Source organism: Hemibagrus wyckioides, linkage group LG02 (genome assembly GCF_019097595.1).
Source record: "Hemibagrus wyckioides isolate EC202008001 linkage group LG02, SWU_Hwy_1.0, whole genome shotgun sequence".
NCBI lineage: Eukaryota > Metazoa > Chordata > Actinopteri > Siluriformes > Bagridae > Hemibagrus > Hemibagrus wyckioides.
Window position 1 is genome coordinate 513,561 of NC_080711.1, and position 22,500 is coordinate 536,060.

At 44.8% G+C, this 22,500-nt stretch overlaps 2 protein-coding genes across 5 annotated transcripts in view; one reads left to right on the forward strand and one right to left on the reverse strand.

The window, feature by feature from the left end:
- The window catches only part of prr12b (proline rich 12b), a 29,277-nt gene extending 24,814 nt beyond the window's left edge, over positions 1 to 4,463 (forward strand). For 2 of the 3 annotated variants that reach the window (XM_058408988.1, XM_058408996.1), the window contains 2 exons: positions 626 to 721; positions 3,309 to 4,463. In XM_058408988.1, the coding sequence (XP_058264971.1) occupies positions 626 to 721; positions 3,309 to 3,443 (231 nt within the window). In that variant the 3' untranslated portion in view covers positions 3,444 to 4,463. The remainder of the gene's footprint in view (positions 1 to 625; positions 722 to 3,308) is intronic. The other variant, XM_058408997.1, reaches the window with a different exon arrangement.
- Positions 4,464 to 5,803: 1,340 nt separating this feature from the next.
- si:ch211-195b15.7 (synembryn-A) lies at positions 5,804 to 21,540 on the reverse strand. 2 transcript variants are annotated; one of them, XM_058409001.1, is made up of 14 exons: positions 21,474 to 21,540; positions 21,296 to 21,393; positions 20,925 to 20,972; positions 19,950 to 19,967; positions 19,691 to 19,789; positions 10,725 to 11,275; positions 10,239 to 10,374; positions 9,959 to 10,150; positions 9,751 to 9,845; positions 8,594 to 8,744; positions 7,976 to 8,071; positions 7,329 to 7,473; positions 6,899 to 7,169; positions 5,804 to 6,586 (listed from the first exon to the last, which is right to left on the reverse strand). In XM_058409001.1, the coding sequence occupies exons 2-14, from the start codon at positions 21,383 to 21,385 to the stop codon at positions 6,457 to 6,459; spliced, it is 2,022 nt and encodes a 673-aa protein (XP_058264984.1). In that variant the 5' UTR covers positions 21,386 to 21,393; positions 21,474 to 21,540; the 3' UTR covers positions 5,804 to 6,456. The 2 variants fall into 2 exon arrangements, with proteins under 2 accessions (XP_058264984.1, XP_058264985.1); XM_058409002.1 differs by lacking the exons at positions 7,976 to 8,071; positions 21,474 to 21,540 and having other exon boundaries at positions 21,296 to 21,467.
- Between the last annotated feature and the right edge of the window lie 960 nt (positions 21,541 to 22,500).

Sequence of the window (22,500 nt, forward strand, 5' to 3'; positions counted from 1 at the left end):
ATCACGCTTTCTTTTACATCATGTGGAGGCTGTGTGTGTGTGTGTGTGTGTGTGTGTGTGTGTGTGCCTTTCCACACACTGAGGAAGAGATGGCACCAGGATGGACTCTGTGAGAGCAGAAAACCAGGGAAGGCAGTATGATGATCTGGACGCTGCCACACTGCCCACATGGTTTAAGAATGGTTCGAAAAAATGATGAACTTTCCCAGATCCTAATCTGATCCAGCTTCTGTGGAATGTTCTGGAACATGTCCAACTTACAGGACTCAAAAGATCTTCTCTAATTTAACTTTAAAGTCATTTATTAAACTGAAGTAAAATAATCTAATCTTTCTCCTGGACTCATTAGCACCTGATGGATATTTATAAAAGTGCTGGTGGTGTAGTCTAGATAAGATAATAGATCTCTTTTCCCATTGCTAAGCTACAGCCGTGTGGAAGCAGATGTTGCTCTACAGAAAAGAAGTGAGTTCTATCAGAACATCCGTACAGGAAGGGAACAACATTCATGTGAGGAGTGTGAGTTCAGAGGAGAGTGTAGGAGCTGATAAACACACAGGAGAACAATCCCTGAGCTGAACTAACACTGACCGCTCTTCATTTTATTCCTCTTTCTGTCCTGCAGGATCTGAAGCTGTCCACAGAGATGTGTCGGATCTACAGCCTCTACCACTCGCTCCATCACTATAAATATCACACCTTTCTGCACTGCAAGAAGGAGGTACAGGAAACCTCGTCTTTATTCACGTGTGCTGTGGAGAAGCATAATTCTGTTGTGTCCAGCGCTGTGTCTGTGTTATAATGGTGTCTGGACACACTGTGGACTCTTCAGGTCCCATAATGCAATGCGATGTGCAGTGTACACACAATGCACCCTAACAGACGTGGAATACCCACAATGCACTGTGGTTTGATTCAGACTATGAAGGAAATTCCACCTCTTCTCACTGAATCAGATCATCAGGTCACGTTGATTCGTTCACATGACTCACCATTGACTCAGGTGAGCTGCTCAGATGTTTCCAGTGAAGGGTTTTAATTTACACGTTTATGTGCATCTGAGGGAAAAGGCTCGTGTATCTGAGTTCATTCTGAACGTTTACCTAAAAGAGCTGACTCAAAGAGTTGAATCATTTTCAAATGACTCATCAGTGATTCGCACGCCATTCACTGAGCAATACAGACTTTACACAGCAACATCTCAGTGTCACAACAAGTTTATGAAGAAAGTAAATAAAAATGAAAGAGAGACCTTCCTTTTCTTCCTGTCATGATCTTCAGAATCACAGGAAGTCAGAGATACAGAAATGATTGTGGAACTAAATCCTTTAAAGACTGTCATTTTCTGTATTGTACTGGGATTTGTCTCTGACCTGGGTATTAGTCTCCTTTCATATGGTCTTGATCTCGGTTTAGAGTTTATAAAAATAATGAATTTTTTTCCTTTTCACATGAGTGTGCCTCGACCCTCTAAGACTCTTGACTCGTCTTTCTCCTGGACATGAGAATGTCTGTCTGATGGATGTGTTGAATATAAAATATAATCCGGGTTCTGGAGTAGTTTAATGATTATATTTGAAGTTAAAGTTAGTTAGTTGATGTGGGACGAGGTTGTCCTCTGCAGGGATTCGGTGTATTTCAGAGACTCCGCCTTGTGGTCTGGAGCTCAGGAGTGTGGCGTTTATTGTTATTAAGACCTGAGAGTGTGTGTGTCCTGCTCTCTCAGAGTGTGTGAGTGACAGCTTTTCCTGTCCTCTCATCAGTCAGAGACACAGGAGCTAATCGGGTCGTCTGTAAGCTCATGCGTACAGACCGGGTCCGGCGGGGTCAGGCTTCACGTGTCAGAGGAAGCACAAGTGACTCCTCAACCTCAGCCTGGACTGAGAGAACGTGGAACAGAAATGTCCATCTACTAATAAATCAAAACAACAGATCACAAAGATTCAATGTGTGGAATAGCCCCGAATAAATGAGTGAAAATGGGGGAACATGAGGATGAGATGCGGTGTGTTTTTGTGTGTTTGGAGCTGACCGTGTGTCTGGTGAGGTTTGGTTTAGGAGTGGACATGATGCAGAAATAAAACAATGAGTGCTTCTGAAAACTCAGAAATCAGGCAAAGTCCACCATCTTTATGAACTGACCAATCATCCAAACACAGTCAGGGAGAGAGAGAGAGAGAGAGAGAGAGAAAGAAATGGAGAGAGAGAGAAAGAGAGAGAGAAAGAGAGAGAGGGAGAGGAAAAGAGAGAGAGAGGGAGAGAGAGGAGGGTTCTAGAGTGAAGAGTGTTTTCTATAATTCTATAATTTAATATAATAATAATTAGTAGAGCATTTTAAACACTCTGTAAATAAAATCCCTACATGAAAGCTAAATTCAGTCAGTCGAGTGTGTGTGTGTGTGTGTGTTATAAAGGATAGATAATGCATAGTATTATGTTATTCTTCATCATTAAGCTTATATAGAGTTTTAACAGTTTAAGTGATATAGAGGTAAAAAAAATGTCAAGGAGTCATTTGGGAGTCAAAAGAGTCAATTCTTTGCTCTGATTCATTTAAAAGAGCTGGGATTTCCCATCACTCATCACTACCTCTGGGTTCTTTAAATGACTGAAATGTAAACCTCGGGCTGGTTTAACCTCGAGCCTCGGTCTAATGGAGGACATTTCTGTATAAAATTTATGGAATAAAGTTTGTTGAGTTTTCTGTAGACATTTATTTTTATCCCTTCTGAGTGATGGTGATGATTTTGGGCTGATGTTCAGTTACTCAGAGCGTTTTATTCAGATGCTGCTGTGGAAACTGATGTTCTGCTGTGTAATGATTTATAATCCCACTCTCAGTGTTTATAATGATTTATAATCCCACTCTCAGTGTTTATAATGATTTATAATCCCACTCTGTGTTTATAATGATTTATAATCCCACTCTCGGTGTTTATAATGATTTATAATCCCACTCTCAGTGTTTATAATGATTTATAATCCCACTCTCAGTGTTTATAATGATTTATAATCCCACTCTCAGTGTTTATAATGATTTATAATCCCACTCTCAGTGTTTATAATGATTTATAATCCCACTCTCTTGCATCACTCATATGTGGATGAGGTTTCAGTCTGGTTCCTCTGTAGGTTTCTTCCTCATTTTGTCTCAGGAGGTTTTCCTCACCATCATCACCTCTGACTCTCACTAGGGATAATTTTATCATTTGGAGCTGCTCTGTTGTTAACAGCATGTTTGAGAGAGAGAGAGAGAGAGAGAGAGAGAGAGAGAGAAATTGATCTGAATTCTGATCCGTTTGTTTCAGACGGACAGCATCGAGCAGGCGGCGGATGACCCCGGGCAGGAGGAGGTCGTTCAGCAGTGTATGGCTAACCAGAGCTGGCTGGAGACCCTCTTCAATTCCTTCATTGAACTGCTGACCCTTAGCAACAAGCTGTAAAGGTCAAAGGTCATAGCAGGCTCATAGCCAGAGAGGACAGGAGGACAGGGCAAAAGAAAAAAGGAGGAGAGGAGAGCGAACCGTTACAGACCTCCGAGCAGCAGGACGACTGAATGTACCGGGTTCCTGACACAGTGGTGTTGAAGGACCGAGCCGAGTTCTGGGCTGCTGCATCGTCACTTGAAAATGTTTTTTATTTTGTGAGACTTTTGGTTTCTGGTATTGTGTGGAAAACAGGAGGCAGGAAGAAAAGAGAGAATTTGTGAAGATGTGAAGAAGGGTGGAGTCACGGCACCCAGGGGACCAGGGTCAGAGCCTCCAACGCTACGTTCCATGCACACTCTTCTCAAATATATAGATATGTATTATTATTATTATTATTATTATTATTATTATTATTATTATTATTATTGACATATATGGTTTGTATTATTTATACAAGGACATTTGTAACAAGTGCACCCCTTACAGAGCTTAGAGCTGGGGCCGTTTGCTGTCATTATTTTGAAGAATAATGTTCATGTTTTATTCGGATGTACATGAGATGACTTTCCCCACCTCTGAAAGAAAGGACTGAAGTAAAAAAGAAAAAAAAGAAAAAAAGAAGAGGGTGTTGAACTTAAAGGGGAGGTCTAAAGCTGTGTGTGATGTCATCTTTTTTCTCAGAAAAAAAAGAACAAAGGCAAAAATGTATTTAAATTAAAAAACGTGTTTCTTTCTGTTTGTTCTTCAAAAGAAAAAAAGGGATAAAGAGCGTATCTGTTGGTTTTCTCAGAGAAAGCGTGATGGTGCGGAGGGATGGAACAGTCCGAAATGTGAAAATGTCTGTGTTTTTTTTTATCTGTTGGTCGTTTGCTATGATGATTATTCTTATTATTTTGGACATTTTTCCTTTGATTTCTCTGTAAATATTGTACAGCCGCTTCATGATGACCAGCGCTCCTGTATTTGATGACCGCAAATAAAATCAGAAAAAAAGTTTGAGCGATGAAACTGCTGAGAGATTCAGAAGAGACCGTTTACTGAGAACGTCTGATCTTTTTCATTTATAATCTCTTTAAATCTCTCTCTCTCTCTCTCTCTCTCTCTCTCTCTCTCTCTCTCTCTGTGTATCTCACACAGGGACGAGGTCCAGCTCTTTCACTCTTCAGTAACGGCTTTAGTCTGTTTTTGAGGAAAATTCAAGAATTTTATAAGAAACACTGATTAAAGGTGTGGTCAGGGTTTTTCACAGGAGATATCAAATAACACATGCACTCCAACATCAAGGCAAGGAGGCGGAGCTACTCCCCTGTCAATCATGCTGCATGTTGATTCAGAAAGCTCCGCCTTTCGCACCAGCGTGCAAGTGTTTAAGACACTTTCTCATGCACAGTGTTTAGTGAGTTTGAACGGAACCCCGGTGTGTTCTCCTCCTCACTGTGGTTCTGTATGCAGGTCAGAACCCACTCGGGTCTGAGGCCCGGCTCAGAGACTCCTCTGAATGAACGACTCTGAATCGACTCCCTGCAGGAAGTGAATCGGACACGCTGTGTGCTTGGGGCCGAAGTTTTTTCTGTAGATGTGAGCTGGTAAACTGAGTTCTGGAGATTTGGATCAGCTGGTGATAGAAACACAAAACACTTTAAAGGAGATATTTAAATAATTATCTAATCATTTATTCACTGACCACACTGGCCTCTCAGAGCTGTTTGTTTTCAGCCCTACACCAACCTCAGATAATATTCCTTTTAAAATATGAAACAAAACCAAATAGCAAAAGCCAAATTAATGAATTTCTCTCTGATTGGACTTAACAGACCACTGTGTTAGTGACCATAGTGTTGGGATTTGGGGGTGTGGCTTTGGAGGAAACTGTACCAGTGAAATCACTGACTGCAGCTTTAATTGCCCTGGAGTGAGTTTAAACAGATCAGAGTGTTCATGTTCCTCTCCGAGTTTCCCCGAGCTTTAAAATGCATGATGTTGTAATGTCAGTTGATTCTTTGTGAGATTATCGCTTTCATTTTTACAATATCTTAATCACATATAATCACAAGCCTTTTGTCTTGTGGGGGCTGACCGGTGAGCTGTGTCCCATCGTGTCCCGACATCCTCCTCTTCCTCTTCCTCACTGCTCATCTTTTCAGGTTTGGGAAAGAAAAAGCAGAGCAGCAGCGAGTGAGACAGAGAGGATTGAAAGCCAGACATTAAAGTGTGCTGATGTGGTTAATGGTCCCTCTGCATGCTGTAATTCCACCATCACATGGCTTTCTGAATAAAAGTGTGTGTGTGTGTGGTGATGGGGGGGGGGATCGTGCTGCAAATGAAAACGCCTCTCTGAGAGAACAGGAAATGAAATGTTTTTTTATTTAGCTGCTAATATTCTTTCATTACAGCTCACACGGCATTAGACTTGAACCTCAGCAGTTCTCATCCGAGGTAAACACTCCACTCATGGGAAAGAGAGAGAAGATAAAGAGGGGGGAGAAGAGAGAGAGAGAGAGAGAGAGAGAGAGAGAAAAGAGAGAAATCTCTCAAATCTGGAGAACTACATATTCCTGCAGTTACCATGGCAACGCAGTCATGGCAACCTTGCTAGCATTTTTCTGTCTGTGATGATGGCTGTCTTTCTTTGTTTGTCTCTCTCTCTCTCTCTCTCTCTCTCTCTGTAACGCTCACTCTCTTTAAAAATTATTACAGATTTTCCTGCAGGGAGGCTACTAAATCATAGGACTCCACAGATGCATAACACACACACACACACACACACACACTTTCCTGTCTGTAGAAGTACCAGGGTCTGTGTTTTAATGTACATGCTGTCTATCATTCCTCATCTCTTTGTGTCCTAGACTACCCCTTTTCTCTTTCTCTTTTTTCCCTCTATTCTTTCCTGATCCTTTCATCTTGCTCTCCGTCTATGCCCGTGATCACCAGCCCTTTACCTGTGGCTCTACGTCCCTACAGAATGTCCGTCCACTACATTACATCTGGAACAGATTTCTAGCACTTCAGGGTTCAGGATCATGTCCTAATCCACTTCTGCTTCAAAGTCTGCTTCCTCTTCCTCTTCCTCCTCCAGGGTGCTGTTTCTCATATGGTCACAGAGAGGCGCCAGCTGACCGTCCAGCATCACCGACATGGGCTGAATGATCCTGTCCCTGAGAAACCCGCAGAGAAAGAAGAGGAGTGTTGGAGGTGAAGGAGGTGGAATCAGACACAGCCAGAGTTAAAGGTGTGGTCAGTTCCAATTATCTGTGGAACATCTGGCATGATAATGGTCTCATCACTCAGTAAACTCAGGTGAAAGTGTAGAGGAAGGTTATGTGCTGTTTTACTGACCACATGATTGACAGGTGAGTAGAAGTGTCTTGATGAACTGATTATTACATTGTTTATAGTCTAGAGGATTTATATTACATTTCCAAAAAAATATCCATATACTATGGACACACACACACACACACACACACCTGGAGAGTCTGTTGAACATGGCGACGAGACGCACAGCCTCTGCCTCCTTCTCCTCCTCACTCATCCCCTCCATGGGGTCCGGCTGCGGCTCCTCCACTCGTCCGGTCACCAGGTTGATCCGGTCTCTGGCCTGTCTGTACTCCTCCGTGTCCGAGTCCGAGTCGCTGGAGTACTGACACTGAGGCGCAGAGCTGTGACCGCTCAGGAGACCTCGAGCTGCTAACAGACCTGCTGCATTTCCATAACCGGTGTACTTCACGAACCGTCCCACTGACACACACACACACACACAGATGTGAGACGTTGAGAGATGTGATAGATGGTGCTGTATAAATATGAGTGATTGTGACTGCAGGACTGGGGTTCTGAACGTTCGAGCTGAATGACCGAGTGACCCGGTGTCTGATGTCCATGTCTGAGTTTCTGTACCGTTTTCTTTGCAGAGCACAAAGAGCAGCTCGGCAGCGCAGTGCTTCAGCTCCGTGTCCACATGCGTCATCAGCCTGACCAGCTTGTTACGGATGGTGTCTCCTTGCTCGGGCCTCAGCGCCACATCCCTCAGAGGAGGCAGAATCTGACCAATCACAACACAGAGAGGTCAGATGACTCAAACCTCAATGCATGTCAGAAGGTGTTTTATGATGAAACCAGTTCAGGGCAAATTCTTTCAGTCTGCAGGTCTGCTCTCTTTATTTATTTCTTTTTGGAGACTACTTTATTCACAGTGTGGAATGGATGCAAATTAACTTATTGATCAAAACATTAGAAAATATCTTCATAAAATTTACTAACCAATCAGATCTCAGTGCAGTCTAAAGGAACCTGTTTCCATGGGAACAGGGGGCGGGGCTTGGGAGAGATTTTCCAGTTTCCATACATATCTTAAAATTTGGACTTTTATTTTATGGGAATCAAAGTGTAGATTTATTTCTTTCATATTTTTAATGAGATTAGTCTTTATGAAACACACACTAGGAAGTGAATACTCGATATAGACACTATAGATATTAATATAGAGCTGTAGAGGAGATACACACAGGCAGGTACAGAGCTCAGGATGTCTAAAGTTTTGGCACCTGCTGTCTGAGATAGTGCCGTGTTTCTCTGTGAGCCCTGCAGCTCTCAGTCAGGAGGTTCAGCACCGGGGTCAGTCTCTCCTTCAGCTTATGACTCTTTAATACACACACACACACACACACACACACACACACACACACGTCAGGTTGTTACACTTGCTAAACTATAGACATGAGTTTTATTATGGACAGAGATGAAAATATATAAGACACACACACACACTTTACAGGAGTTTATACTTCTTTGCTGTTTCTAACATGACAAGTTGTGATTTTTTTGTCTTTTTATCTTGGAGAGAGAGAATAAAGAGAGACAGTAACAGGAACTGACTGGTTTCCACATTAAATGTAGCTTTAAATGGATAAAAAAGACTGATGGGTTGTTCTTTAACAAATGAGAACAAACACACACACACACACACAGACACACACACACAGACACACACACAGACACACACACAGACACACACACAGACACACACACACACACACAGACACACACACACAGACACACACACACAGACACACACACACACACACAGACACACACACACACACACACACAGACACACACACACACACACACACACACATGAACAAACACAAACACACACTCACCCTGTTCAGTCTCCTCTCCATGAACAGCAGCAGTGAGTGGACACAGTCCATGTTGACTCCGCCCGATTCCCTCGACCCCTCAGAGAGACGAGCCGAGAGCAGGACGTCCAGACACTGCAGAGGAAGTGCTGACAACACATTCACCGTCTGTCTGTGGGGGTCAGAGTTCAGGGACAGTGGTCAAAGGTCAACCAACAATCTAGTGATAGTATTGTTCTATCCAGTTTAATGAACTGAGTCTAACGTTAATCCCCATGATCTGTCATGAGACTATACAGGTGATGATGAAGAGGCAGGTAGTGTGATGAGGCAGGTAGTGTGATGATGAAGAGGCAGGTAGTGTGATGAGGCAGGTAGTGTGATGATGAAGAGGCAGGTAGTGTGATGAGGCAGGTAGTGTGATGATGAAGAGGCAGGTAGTGTGATGATGAAGAGGCAGGTAGTGTGATGATGAAGAGGCAGGTAGTGTGATGATGAAGAGGCAGGTAGTGTGATGATGAAGAGGCAGGTAGTGTGATGAGGCAGGTAGTGTGATGATGAAGAGGCAGGTAGTGTGATGATGAAGAGGCAGGTAGTGTGATGAGGCAGGTAGTGTGATGATGAAGAGGCAGGTAGTGTGATGAGGCAGGTAGTGTGATGAGGCAGGTAGTGTGATGATGAAGAGGCAGGTAGTGTGATGAGGCAGGTAGTGTGATGAGGCAGGTAGTGTGATGAGGCAGGTAGTGTGATGATGAAGAGGCAGGTAGTGTGATGAGGCAGGTAGTGTGATGAGGCAGGTAGTGTGATGAGGCAGGTAGTGTGATGATGAAGAGGCAGGTAGTGTGATGAGGCAGGTAGTGTGATGAGGCAGGTAGTGTGATGATGAAGAGGCAGGTAGTGTGATGAGGCAGGTAGTGTGATGAGGCAGGTAGTGTGATGAGGCAGGTAGTGTGATGATGATGAGGCAGGTAGTGTGATGAGGCAGGTAGTGTGATGATGAAGAGGCAGGTAGTGTGATGAGGCAGGTAGTGTGATGAGGCAGGTAGTGTGATGAGGCAGGTAGTGTGATGAGGCAGGTAGTGTAGTGATGAAGAAGATCTGCAACATTCTCTTGAATCTTCATCAGATCCTCAGTGAGCTCCCAGTCTGTAAGCTGTAGTGTCTGTGTGTTTCCTCACCGCTGCAGTTCCTCGGTCAGTTCCTCCCCCTGGCAGGTCAGCAGCAGGCAGTGACGCAGGACAGCAGCTAGGCGGCGGTACAGAGCTGCATCCTCCTGAGGGAGGAAACGGGAGGTGTGAGGCTTAGTGTGTAATTAACTGCTTCCTACTGACCGCAGTGGAAAGTGGACTTAGCGAGTGTGTGGATTCTGTGAGTGATCTGCTCCACCTCATCAGGCTGCTGCGAGTGTGAGCTGTATGTGATGTTAAACAGGACCTTCAGGATCTCGATGGCACGCTGAGACACTTCCTTACAGACAGGAGGACACTCCATGTCCCAGGCCACCACCTCGTAGACGTCCGCCCACTGAACATCCAAACACTGCTCCAGAGCAGCCGTCAGCATGGACACGCCGCGCTCCTGAGGGCAGCACACACAGGAAGTGACAGAGGAGGTGCAGGAGAAAAAAAATAACGTGTCTTTCTCACAGTGCTCTCGAAGTGTTTACCTGCTGCAGCTGACTTCTGAGTTCAGGCCTTAAAGCCGTCAACAGGAACAGCAGCCGCAGTTCATAAAACTGACCACTGGGGGGCGACACTGAGCGAATTCCATTCTTCAGCTTTTCAGAAAGACCTGGGAGGAGTCTGGAAGGGAAAGTGAAAAAAAAAGAGCAGAGAATATTTTCATTTATTATCTATTTAGTCTTTTCTTTTACATCACACACACACACAGACTCTGCTGATAATAAACTCAATAAAAAACAGAAAAACATCTAAATCATCAATGATCTGTTTAGTGTGTGTGTGTGTGTGTGTGTGTGTGTGTGTGTGTGTGTGTGTGATATAAATGAAAAGACTCCAGGAGAAGGAGTCTCCAGTGCCAGCACTGTGTGTCAGTCAGAGAAATCTTCAGGACAGAGGAATTTACACTTCATTACAGTTTCTCAGTAATGTGTGTGTGTGTGTGTGTGTGTGTGTGTGTGTGTGTATCTCACCTCAGTACACTGGCCCTCTCTTGTGCCCTCTGGCTGTTGTAAATGACATTACAGAGAGTCTTCATGGCTTCTTTCCTCCACACCTCTCCATCATCACACCACTCCCTCCTCTGCTCCTCCTCCTCCTCCTCCTCTTCCTCTCTGGCATCCCTCTTTCCTCTGGTCAACATTCTGCATATGCCATCGCTTCTCTCCATCTCCGTGATGTCCTCGCTCACACAGCGTAGGGTGTGTGAGGGGGCGGAGCTTACATTAGGAGCTGCTGAGTTCACATCACTGTAATGGAAGTCCATGCTGCTGCCAGGATTTGAGTTGGCATTGTCCACCTTTTTTTCTGCCATCTCCTTATCCTCCTCCTCATCGTCATGGTGACAAAGGGGCAGGGCTTTGATTCCACCCAGGCAGGCGAGGGTGAGGATGGCCGTGTCAGTGATGAAGGGTGCGAGTGCCTGGCGGTCACGGGAGAGAATACGCAGAGTACGCAAACACACACTGAGAACACCGGGCTGGAGACGAGTCCTGACAAACCGGAGCAGAGCTTCAGCCAACCGCTGAGAGACAGACAGACAGAGAGTCAGACAGAAAGTCAGACAGAAAGACAGACAGACAGACAGACAGAAAGACAGAAAGACAGAGAGTCAGACAGAGAGTAAGAGAGTCAGTCAGACAGAGAATCATACAGAGAGTCAGAGAGGCAGACAGAGAGTCAAAGACTCAGACAGACATAGAGATAGACAGAGAGTTAGAGAGACAGACAAACTAAGTCTGTATCTGCCCCTCTCTATAGCCAGGTTGTGGTCACTGAGTCTGTATCTGCCCCTCTCTATAGCCAGGCTGTGGTCACTGAGTCTGTATCTGCCCCTCTCTATAGCCAGGCTGTGGTCACTGAGTCTGTATCTGCCCCTCTCTATAGCCAGACTGTGGTCACTGAGTCTGTATCTGCCCCTCTCTATAGCCAGACTGTGGTCACTGAGTCTGTATCTGCCCCTCTCTATAGCCAGACTGTGGTCACTGAGTCTGTATCTGCCCCTCTCTATAGCCAGACTGTGGTCACTGAGTCTGTATCTGCCCCTCTCTATAGCCAGACTGTGGTCACTGAGTCTGTATCTGCCCCTCTCTATAGCCAGACTGTGGTCACTGAGTCTGTATCTGCCCCTCTCTATAGCCAGACTGTGGTCACTGAGTCTGTATCTGCCCCTCTCTATAGCCAGACTGTGGTCACTGAGTCTGTATCTGCCCCTCTCTATAGCCAGACTGTGGTCACTGAGTCTGTATCTGCCCCTCTCTATAGCCAGACTGTGGTCACTGAGTCTGTATCTGCCCCCCTCTATAGCCAGACTGTGGTCACTGAGTCTGTATCTGCCCCTCTCTATAGCCAGACTGTGGTCACTGAGTCTGTATCTGCCCCTCTCTATAGCCAGACTGTGGTCACTGAGTCTGTATCTGCCCCTCTCTATAGCCAGACTGTGGTCACTGAGTCTGTATCTGCCCCTCTCTATAGCCAGACTGTGGTCACTGAGTCTGTATCTGCCCCTCTCTATAGCCAGACTGTGGTCACTGAGTCTGTATCTGCCCCCCTCTATAGCCAGACTGTGGTCACTGAGTCTGTATCTGCCCCTCTCTATAGCCAGACTGTGGTCACTGAGTCTGTATCTGCCCCTCTCTATAGCCAGACTGTGGTCACTGAGTCTGTATCTGCCCCTCTCTATAGCCAGACTGTGGTCACTGAGTCTGTATCTGCCCCTCTCTATAGCCAGACTGTGGTCACTGAGTCTGTATCTGCCCCTCTCTATAGCCAGACTGTGGTCACTGAGTCTGTATCTGCCCCTCTCTATAGCCAGACTGTGGTCACTGAGTCTGTATCTGCCCCCCTCTATAGCCAGACTGTGGTCACTGAGTCTGTATCTGCCCCTCTCTATAGCCAGACTGTGGTCACTGAGTCTGTATCTGCCCCTCTCTATAGCCAGACTGTGGTCACTGAGTCTGTATCTGCCCCTCTCTATAGCCAGACTGTGGTCACTGAGTCTGTATCTGCCCCTCTCTATAGCCAGACTGTGGTCACTGAGTCTGTATCTGCCCCTCTCTATAGCCAGACTGTGGTCACTGAGTCTGTATCTGCCCCTCTCTATAGCCAGACTGTGGTCACTGAGTCTGTATCTGCCCCTCTCTATAGCCAGACTGTGGTCACTGAGTCTGTATCTGCCCCCCTCTATAGCCAGACTGTGGTCACTGAGTCTGTATCTGCCCCTCTCTATAGCCAGACTGTGGTCACTGAGTCTGTATCTGCCCCTCTCTATAGCCAGACTGTGGTCACTGAGTCTGTATCTGCCCCTCTCTATAGCCAGACTGTGGTCACTGAGTCTGTATCTGCCCCTCTCTATAGCCAGACTGTGGTCACTGAGTCTGTATCTGCCCCTCTCTATAGCCAGACTGTGGTCACTGAGTCTGTATCTGCCCCTCTCTATAGCCAGACTGTGGTCACTGAGTCTGTATCTGCCCCCCTCTATAGCCAGACTGTGGTCACTGAGTCTGTATCTGCCCCTCTCTATAGCCAGACTGTGGTCACTGAGTCTGTATCTGCCCCTCTCTATAGCCAGACTGTGGTCACTGAGTCTGTATCTGCCCCTCTCTATAGCCAGTCTGTGGTCACTGAGTCTGTATCTGCCCCTCTCTATAGCCAGACTGTGGTCACTGAGTCTGTATCTGCCTCTCTCTATAGCCAGACTGTGGTCACTGAGTCTGTATCTGCCCCTCTCTATAGCCAGACTGTGGTCACTGAGTCTGTATCTGCCCCTCTCTATAGCCAGACTGTGGTCACTGAGTCTGTATCTGCCCCTCTCTATAGCCAGACTGTGGTCACTGAGTCTGTATCTGCCCCTCTCTATAGCCAGACTGTGGTCACTGAGTTATTTAATTACACATTTACTGTTTCAGTACATTGTTTTTATGATATTGTATGTTTTACCCCTGATGCCAATTTCCATAAGTTTATATAATAATCCTTGGTACCAGACTGAATCGAAAGCTTTGTGGAAATCTACAAAGCAACAAATATCCTGGTTTTGTTCAGGTTGATGTGTTTCAGTTAGAGTGTGCAGTGTAAAGATGTGGTCTGATGTTCTGTAAATCGGATTTGTGTTAAAGACATGGCGCTCGGTAAGGAAGTCTATGAGTCTCGTATTGATGATGCTGCAGAACAACTTCCCCAGATTACTGCTTACACAAATGCCTCTGTACGTGTTTGGGTATAATTTGTCTCCACTCTTGAAGATGGGTGTTATGACTCCTTTATTCCAGATGTCAGGGAAATGACCGACACTCAGAACTGGGTTGAACAGTTTTAGTATGGCCAGTTTTAATTTGTGGTCAGTATTTTTGAGCATTTCATTCAGAATGCCATCTGGTCCACTTGCTTTTTTATTTTGTAAGGCCTGGATTTTATCACTCAGTTCTTTTTCTGTAATGGGGAAGTCTAATGGGTTTTGATGTTTACTGATGGTTCCATATTGATAATTTTTTCATAGATTTGGGTTTGTTCTGGATTCCTTTGCATTTTGCTGTAAAGTTGTTGGAAATGATTTTTCCAGATATCTCCATTCTGAATTGCTGCTTGTTCGTGTTGTTTTTTTGTCCCAGAAACTGTTAGAGTTTAGATACTCTTCAGTACTTTGGAGCTGATTTTGGACGTTCTGTTCTCTCTTCCTTCTGAGTGTATTTTGTATTGTTTAAGTTCCTCACAGTATTAATGGTGTAGATCTGTGTTGTTCGGTTCTCTGTGTTTTTTATTTGATAGATATCTTATATTTTTCCAGTCTAAATCAAACCATTTTTCATCCTCTTGATTGGTTTTATGAATATTCTTACAGCGTTTGAGGTTAGATAATGTTGCCAACTAATCAGATATATAACGTGCATATATATATATATATAAAACGTCTCTTCTGATGATGACATTAAGTGTTTTAAGTGTGGTAAAACTGGTCATCTTGTTCGGGCCTGCCCTGAGAGTCAGAGTGACCCCGGTGTTTCTGAGCGACCGGGGCAGGACGCAGCTGAGACGGCTGGGGTTGTTCCCCCTGTGGCTACAGTTTGGCCGGCTGCTGAGGGCCCCGGAGCTGCTGCTGCACCAGACCTGAAAGAAAGTGAGCCCCAAGCCCAGCCTGCTCCACTGAGAAGAGCTCAGTGGGTTCTGGAGCAGTGCTGGAGCTGCCTGCGCTGGCAGAGGCAGGCACGGAGGTGCAGAGCGACCGCCCGGAAACTCCGGACACTACACCAGTGCAGGGGGACGGGGGAGACGTGGACATGGTGGATTTTTAAAGTTCCTAACAAAAGGAAAAAGCAAGGTAAGGGACGAGGGAAAAAGCAGGTGGAGGAACGGGAATCGGACAGTGACGACTGCATGTCAGACTCAGTTTTAATGTTCGATTCTCAGGAGGAACAGGTTAATGTTGTGTACAGCGCTGATGATAAAGAGTTTTTAAGGAACACCAAATGGCAGAAAAATGTAGCATTAGAAGAGTTTTTCCCAGACCGTAAGCAGTTTATTCACGACGTTAAGTTCTACAGAAGAGAAGGAGCTTTTATTGATGTAGAAATTTTCCGTCTGAAGAAACTGATAATGAGAGTGAATAAGGAAAACTCTGACTAATGTGGTGTTTTTTTTTTTATGGTAGAGTGGTTTTTACCCTCTGTTTAATTTTATTTATTTTATTTATTTTAATGAAGGGTATTAATATTGCGAGTTTAAATATTAATGGAGCAAGAGAGCAGAATAAAAGAGCTAAGCTGTATGGTCTTTTAAAGCAGAAGCACATTGACGTTATCATGCTACAGGAAACCCACAGTGATACCAGCAATGCTGCTGATTGGGTGAAGGAGTGGGATGGGTTGGTGGTTTTAAGTCATAACACAACACTCAGTGGTGGAGTCGCCTTGCTCTTTACTCACAGTTTTATTCCTTGTTCTTATTCAGTTGAAGAATTTTTAAATGGGAGGCTTTTAAAAGTGAAAACTTTTTATGAGAATGAGGTTTTAGTTTTTATTTGTGCGTACACTCCCACCAGTGCAGTGGAGAGGATGATGTTTTTAGATACTCTGAACAATGTCATTGCTGACTGCAACACTGCAGAGATTTTAAATCTGGTTGGAGATTTTAATTGTACAACAGATAATGTAGATCAGAACCACACAGAACCTCACATGGCTTCCCGTAAGCGTCTGTGGGAGATGGTGGAGGCCCACGAGTTGAGCGACATATGGAGAACTTTTCATAAGAGACAGTACACGTGGGCCCATGCCATAGACAACACACTCTCCCTGGCGAGATTAGATCGATTTTATGGTTTTAAGCATCAGCTGACGTTTTTTACAAAGTGTTTTATTGTTCCAGTAGGTATCTCTGACCACAGTATGGTCCAGTGTACTATCACTAAAGAGAAGAGTCTTTTATTTATTTATGGAATTGTTTTAAACATGAGAAGGCAGCTTTTAGTTCACTTCAGCTGTGGTGGGATGTGACAAAAACACAAATCAAAGAATTTTGTCAGCAGTACACTCTCAATGTCACAAGAGACATTGTTAGATCTCTGAAAGCTCTGGAGATAGAAATAGTGGAACGTTTGGAGGCCACTGGAAATCAAGGGCATATTGAAGCCCTCAAACGTAAAAAATCCAAAATGAACGACCTGTTAGACATTATAGCACAGGGGGCGCTGGTCCACTCACGCTTTAAAAGCGCAGCTGAGATGGATGCTCCTTCAAAGTTCTTTTTCAGTTTAGAGCAGAAGAATGGACAGAAAAGATTTATACATGCTGTGTGAACAGAATCAGGATCTCGTATCTGAGCCCACTGAAATTCACCAGCAGACAGTAAGCTTCTACTCGAAGCTGTACAGCAGTGAGTGGTCAGGGGCACAAGTAGTGGAGGACAGCTTCCTCATGGACCTGCCAAAGCTCTCTGAGCAAGCGGCCAGAGAGCTGGACAGGAAGCTCACGCTGGAGGAGGTTCATGAGGCTCTCCAGGGGATGGAGAATGGACGGGCGTCAGGTATAGACGGTCTCCCTGTCGAGTTCTACAAGGCATTCTGGGCCGTCATAGGGCAGGACGTGCTGGACATCCTACGGGACAGCGTACGGAGAGGTGAACTCCCATTGAGCTGCAGGAGGGCCGTCCTGACCCTGCTACCAAAGAAGGGAGACCTGACCCACCTGAAAAACTGGCGCCCGGTCTCACTACTGTGCACTGACTGCAAGCTGCTCTCAAAAGCATTAGCCTCGAGACTGACTAAGGTAATGGAGCAGCTCATTCACCAGGACCAGACGTACTGTGTGCCTGATAGGTCCATATTCGATAACGTGTATTTAATTTGAGACATTTTGGACGTCTCTAGGCTATTGGGCTTAAAGACTGGTCTGATTTCTCTAGATCAGGAAAAGGCTTTTGACCGGGTTGAACATGAATATTTGTGGAAGGTGCTGGAAGCCTTCAGGTTCAACCCAGGTTTTATAGCCATGATCAGGGTGTTGTACAGTGACATTGAGAGTGTACTGAAGGTTAACGGTGGTTTATGTGCTCCTTTTAGAGTGTACAGGGGGATCAGGCAGGGCTGTTCCCTCTCTGGAATGTTGTACTCTCTAGCTATTGAACCTCTTTTAAATAAGTTAAGAAGTAATCTCTCTGGTTTTAATATTCCACATGCTAATGCCTCAATATGTTTATCAGCTTATGCAGATGATCTGGTAGTGATGATAAACACACAAAATGATGTCAATGTTTTAACTGACATTTTAAAGGACTTTCAGATTTTATGCTCTGTAAAGGTTAACTGGGCTAAAAGTGAAGCCATTTTAGTTGGGGGGTGGGGAGGTGGGCAACCGTCACTACCAGGAGGCTTAGCGTGGAAAAGAGGTGGTTTTAAATACTTGGGTGTCTACCTGGGGAACAATGAGTTTTTAAACAAAAACTGGGAAGGCTCTGTAGAGCACGTGAAGGGCAGACTGAGCAGGTGGAAGCGGCTGGTCCCAAAGATGTCCTACAGGGGGCAACGCTGGTCATCAACGACCTCGCCGCGTCGTCCCTCTGGCACAAGCTGGCATGCGTGGATCCGCCGCCGAACCTGCTAGCGAACATCCAGGCCCTGCTGGTGGACTTCTTCTGGGACGGTCTACATTGGATTCCACAGAGTGTTCTCCACCTGCCCAAAGAAGAAGGAGCACAGGGGCTGGTCCAGCTGTCCAGCAGAGCCGCAGCCTTCCGCCTCCAGTTCATCCAGAGGCTCCTCACTGGACCCAGAGACTTAGTATGGAGAGCAGCAGCCAGTGGATTATTACACACAGTTCAAGGACTGGGGCTGGACACAACGTTGTTTTTAATGGACACAGAAATGCTGGACATTTCAGGATTACCAGACTTTTATCGTGGACTTTTTAAAATCTGGAACGTTTTTAAGAAACAGAACAAGGGCTGTAGAACGCTACACTGGCTGCTGGAGGAACCTCTGGTGTACAGTGGGCGACTGGACATCTCCAGTGTGACCGTCCCTGTACTGACCAGAACTCTCATCTCCTCAGGGATTATAACGCTCCGGGAGCTGGTGAACATCGCGGGGTCAGACTTGTCGAGGGCAGAGGACCTGGCAGCGCGTATGGGACTGCGGTCCCTGCGTGTTGTCAATCAGCTCCTACACCGCTGGAGATCTGCACTAACATCAGAGGAGCGTGTTCAGCTGATGGACTATTCACACACAGAGACTGGTCCTGCAGAGGACGAACCCTTTCCCCAGCTGAACATCGCTCCTGACCTCGACGGGTGTGCAGGCCCCCTCCTGGAGTGCCGGGGTGAAGGGGAGATGGACTTTGGGTCAGTGTCGGGGAAGCTGCTCTACAGAGCGTGTGTAAAGGTTTTAAATAAGAAGAAGCTGAGTGGGAGGGTGGACACCCCATGGAGAAGTGTACATGGTTTTACTGATGATTTTAAACCGGAGTGGACGCACTGTATAAACCACCGTTAACTAAAAAATCTGCTGACCTCCAGTGGAGGATTTTACACTGTATTATCTCTGTGAACTCTTTTATTTCTGTTTTAAACCCTGATGTTGCACATGATTGTCCTTTTTGTTCACAGAGAGAAACAGTTTTTCATGCTTTTATTCACTGCTCCAGGTTACAGTCACTGTTTGTGTTTTTACGGAGCATTTTAAGGTCTTTTAATGTTGTTTTTACTTTTCAGTGTTTTATTTCTGGTTTTAAGTTTGTCAGGAAACACCGGTTCAGGTGCCAACTGATTAATTTTATATTTGGTCAGGCAAAAATGGTGATATACCTGAGCCGGAATAGGCTCAGGTATATCAAAAGGCTGATAAAGTCAAGAATTTCAATTAATTTTAACTTTTATAAAAGTATGAATGAGTTGGATGTGTTTAGATGTGTGTGGTGTTGGGGTGTTTTGTGCTCTGTTGTGGATGAAAAACTTACCTTTGCAGCAGAACTTAATTAATCATCACTATGTTTAATCTAATTTATTGACATTATTTTAATACATATTTATTCATTTATTTATTAAGTCACTGATTTTTATATGTGACTTGTGTAAATAAAGTGGAGTAAAAAGTCAAAAAGTCTCTCTGTCTCTCTCTCTCGCTCTCTGTCTTTCTCTCTCTCTTTCTCGCTGTCTCTCTCTCTCTGTCTCTCTCTCTCTCTCTCTCTCTCTCTCTCTCTCGCCCTCTCTCGCCCTCTCTCGCTGTCTCTCTCTCTCTCTCGCTGTCTCTCTCTCTCCCTCTGCTCTGCTCTGAAGTTCCTGCTTCAGTTAGAGGTAGCTAGTCAGTTTAGTTTACTAATTAACCCACCTTCATGGAACAAAATAGTGTTCTTGTTATTTAGTTATACTAGTTTAATTGTGTACTGGTTTAGTTGTTACTCTAGACTGTGTGTGTGTGTGTGTGTGTGTGTGTGAGGAGTTTATAACACACCCTGCGCAGGACAAGGTCTGGATCCTCATCATCTTCATCTCCTGACCCCAGGTCTGAGTCTGAGTCTGGAACATAGTCTCTAACTTTATTCCTGCGGAACTGAGGAGAAAATAAATAGTCTCTCTGTCATGTTTCACACACACACACACACACACACACTTTCTGTCTCTCTCTCTCATCTCTCTCTCTCTCTCTCTCTCTCTCTCTCTCTATATATATATATATATATATATATATATATATATATCAGTAGTTGTACCTCCTCCAGTTCTCGTTGCTGTTCTCGGGTCCATGTGAGCAGAAAGAGAGAGAGAGGGAGAGAGAGAGAGAGAGGGAGAGAGAGCGAGAGAGAGGGAGAGAGAGAGAGAGAGAGAGAGGGTGATCAATAACATTATTCCTGAGTGAACTGCACTGTAACAGTTCATGGTAAGTTTTAGGACTCTATGCTTTTAAAAAAAGGTTCCATGTGTAGGAGTTTCTGACGGACATGAAGATTGGAAGAGAAGAGAAGAGAAGAGGAGGAGAAGAGAAGAGGAGAAAAGAAGAAGAGGAGAAGAAGAGGAGTAGAGAAGAAGAGGAGTAGAGAAGAAGAGGAGAAGAGAACAAGAGGAGAAAAGGAGAAGAGGAGAAGAAGAGGAGTAGAGAAGAAGAGGAGAAGAGAACAAGAGGAGAAAAGGAGAAGAGGAGAAGAAGAGGAGAAGAATAGGAGAAAAGGAGAAGAGGAGAAAAGGAGAAGAGGAGAAGAAGAGAAGAAGAGGAGAAGAGAAGAAGAGGAGAAGAGAACAAGAGGAGAAAAGGAGAAGAGGAGAAGAAGAGGAGAAGAATAGGAGAAAAGGAGAAGAGGAGAAAAGGAGAAGAAGAGGAGAAGAGAAGAAGAGGAGGAGAGGAGAAGAGAAGAGGAGTAAAGGGTTCACTTAGAGAACCGATGAAACCTTCATGGTTCTACATGTTTAAAGAGTTTTAATATAAGAAAGAGTTATAACAGTGTTTATTATGAATCGTATTGATCGTACTGATCGTACTGATCACTGATCGTTCCTCCTGTATTGATTTTCTGGATGTTTCTCTGATGTAAAGTTCAGCACTCAGAACCTCCAGCTCTCACTGATCAGTGTGTTATTAAACAGACAGACGGAGATAAGTGCAGCTGATGGAACATAAAGAGCTGTGTTAATCCTGTGTGCTGAGATTGAGGACATTACACACACACACACACACACACACACACTCCTACCTTTCTCCTCTCTCTTTCCTCCAGATCAAAAAAGAAACAGTGTGCAAACTGTAAAGAAAAGAAAATACAGAATTATTCAAAGTTTCAGCTTTAGAGAAACACATACACCCCCCCACACACACACCCTGCTGTTGCCATGGAAACAGACTTGTTTTAAATAGGTAGTAGTTTTAAATGTCCAGAGCTTCTGATTCAGCCCAGGGTCTGACCATCACACAGGTTTAATCATCAACCTGCTGCTGTCCATTCATCTGGTTTGCATGATGATGATGACGATGATGATGATGATGATGGTTATTATTATTATTATTATTATTATTATTATTATTATTATTATTATTTTAGAGCTACTGTAGTAAAGATGGTCATGCCTCAGTGTTGTAGTCGTCCAGCTGCGTGAGGACACTGTCCTGGTCTCCCTGCGTGATGCAGCAGATGATCTTCTCCAGGTCCACAGCCATGAGCAACTCTTACAGCAGAACAACTTCACGTCACACACACCTTCAACCTTCAGGAATGAAAACAACACACCCAATAACTTTAACTTACCTGCAGCACCTCCTTACCTGGACCTATGTGTGTGTGTGTGTGTGTGTGTTACTCTGTCCTGTTCAGTAATCTGAGCATGGTGGATTTAGCTGCTCATTTTCCTAATCTAATCTCCACCCTGTCTCCTCTGCATCTCCATAACACACACTGGGTGAGATTAGACTTTGCATGGATCATTTGCATGAGCGTCAGTGAGTCAGAGTCTCATCACAAATCTGCAGCTGAAACAACATTTAACTCACCTTTACCAGATTCCAGCAGGTTTCTCTCTCTCCATCGTCTGGATGTAATTATAACCCCAGGATTTACTGCACACACACACCTCAGTGACTCGGATCATTATTACTGGGTTTTTCTCAACAGTTTTTTTACAAACAACAGCAAATTTTCATTTCATCACAGCAGCTGACTGAAGCTACCTGAGATAACACCAGAGCCTGGAGTGCAGTGTGAGAGGAGCAATGTGAGGAACTATCACAGCTCCAGAATGTTTCTAAAGGTTCAGCAGTCCAGCAGCACACACTGAAAACATCAATAACTATAACTATACCACTAAAACCAATACTAATACCAATACTAACACTACTAGTATTAAAACCAACACTAATACTACCAGTACTAATAACATTACCAATACTAGTACTAATATTTATCAGAAGGCTGAGTGACGTGGCAGAGCTGCTGTAAAGTTGAGTATTTTAACATTTAGTAGTTTATCTTCATCCTGATCTTCTGACCTGAGCAACCCTTCAACTTCACTCAGACACTGAAATCAGAGGGATGATGATGGAGGGATGAAAGGATGAAGAGTGGTGTGACTGGGTTTTGCTATGGGGCAATTAATGAGAGACAGAGAAAGAGAGAGAGAGACAGATGGGGGGAGACAGAGAGAGACAGGGGGGACAGAGAGAGAGACAGACAGGGGGGGCAGAGAGAGAGAGACAGACAGAGAAAGAGCAGGGGGAGAAAGAGAGAGAGGCAGAGGGGGGGCATAGAGAGACAGACAGAGATGGGGAGAAAGAGAGAC

Bases quoted from the DNA above. Each gene is read 5' to 3' on its own strand.
- si:ch211-195b15.7 (XM_058409001.1), bottom strand. From the start codon at position 21,385: ATGGCTGTGGACCTGGAGAAGATCATCTGCTGCATCACGCAGGGAGAC. The intron at 10,375-10,724 runs GTGAGATACACA...TTTCCCTTCCAG, and splicing joins GAGAGGGCCAGTGTACTGAG to ACTCCTCCCAGGTCTTTCTG. The intron at 10,151-10,238 runs GTAAACACTTCG...TGCTGCCCTCAG, and splicing joins TCAGAAGTCAGCTGCAGCAG to GAGCGCGGCGTGTCCATGCT.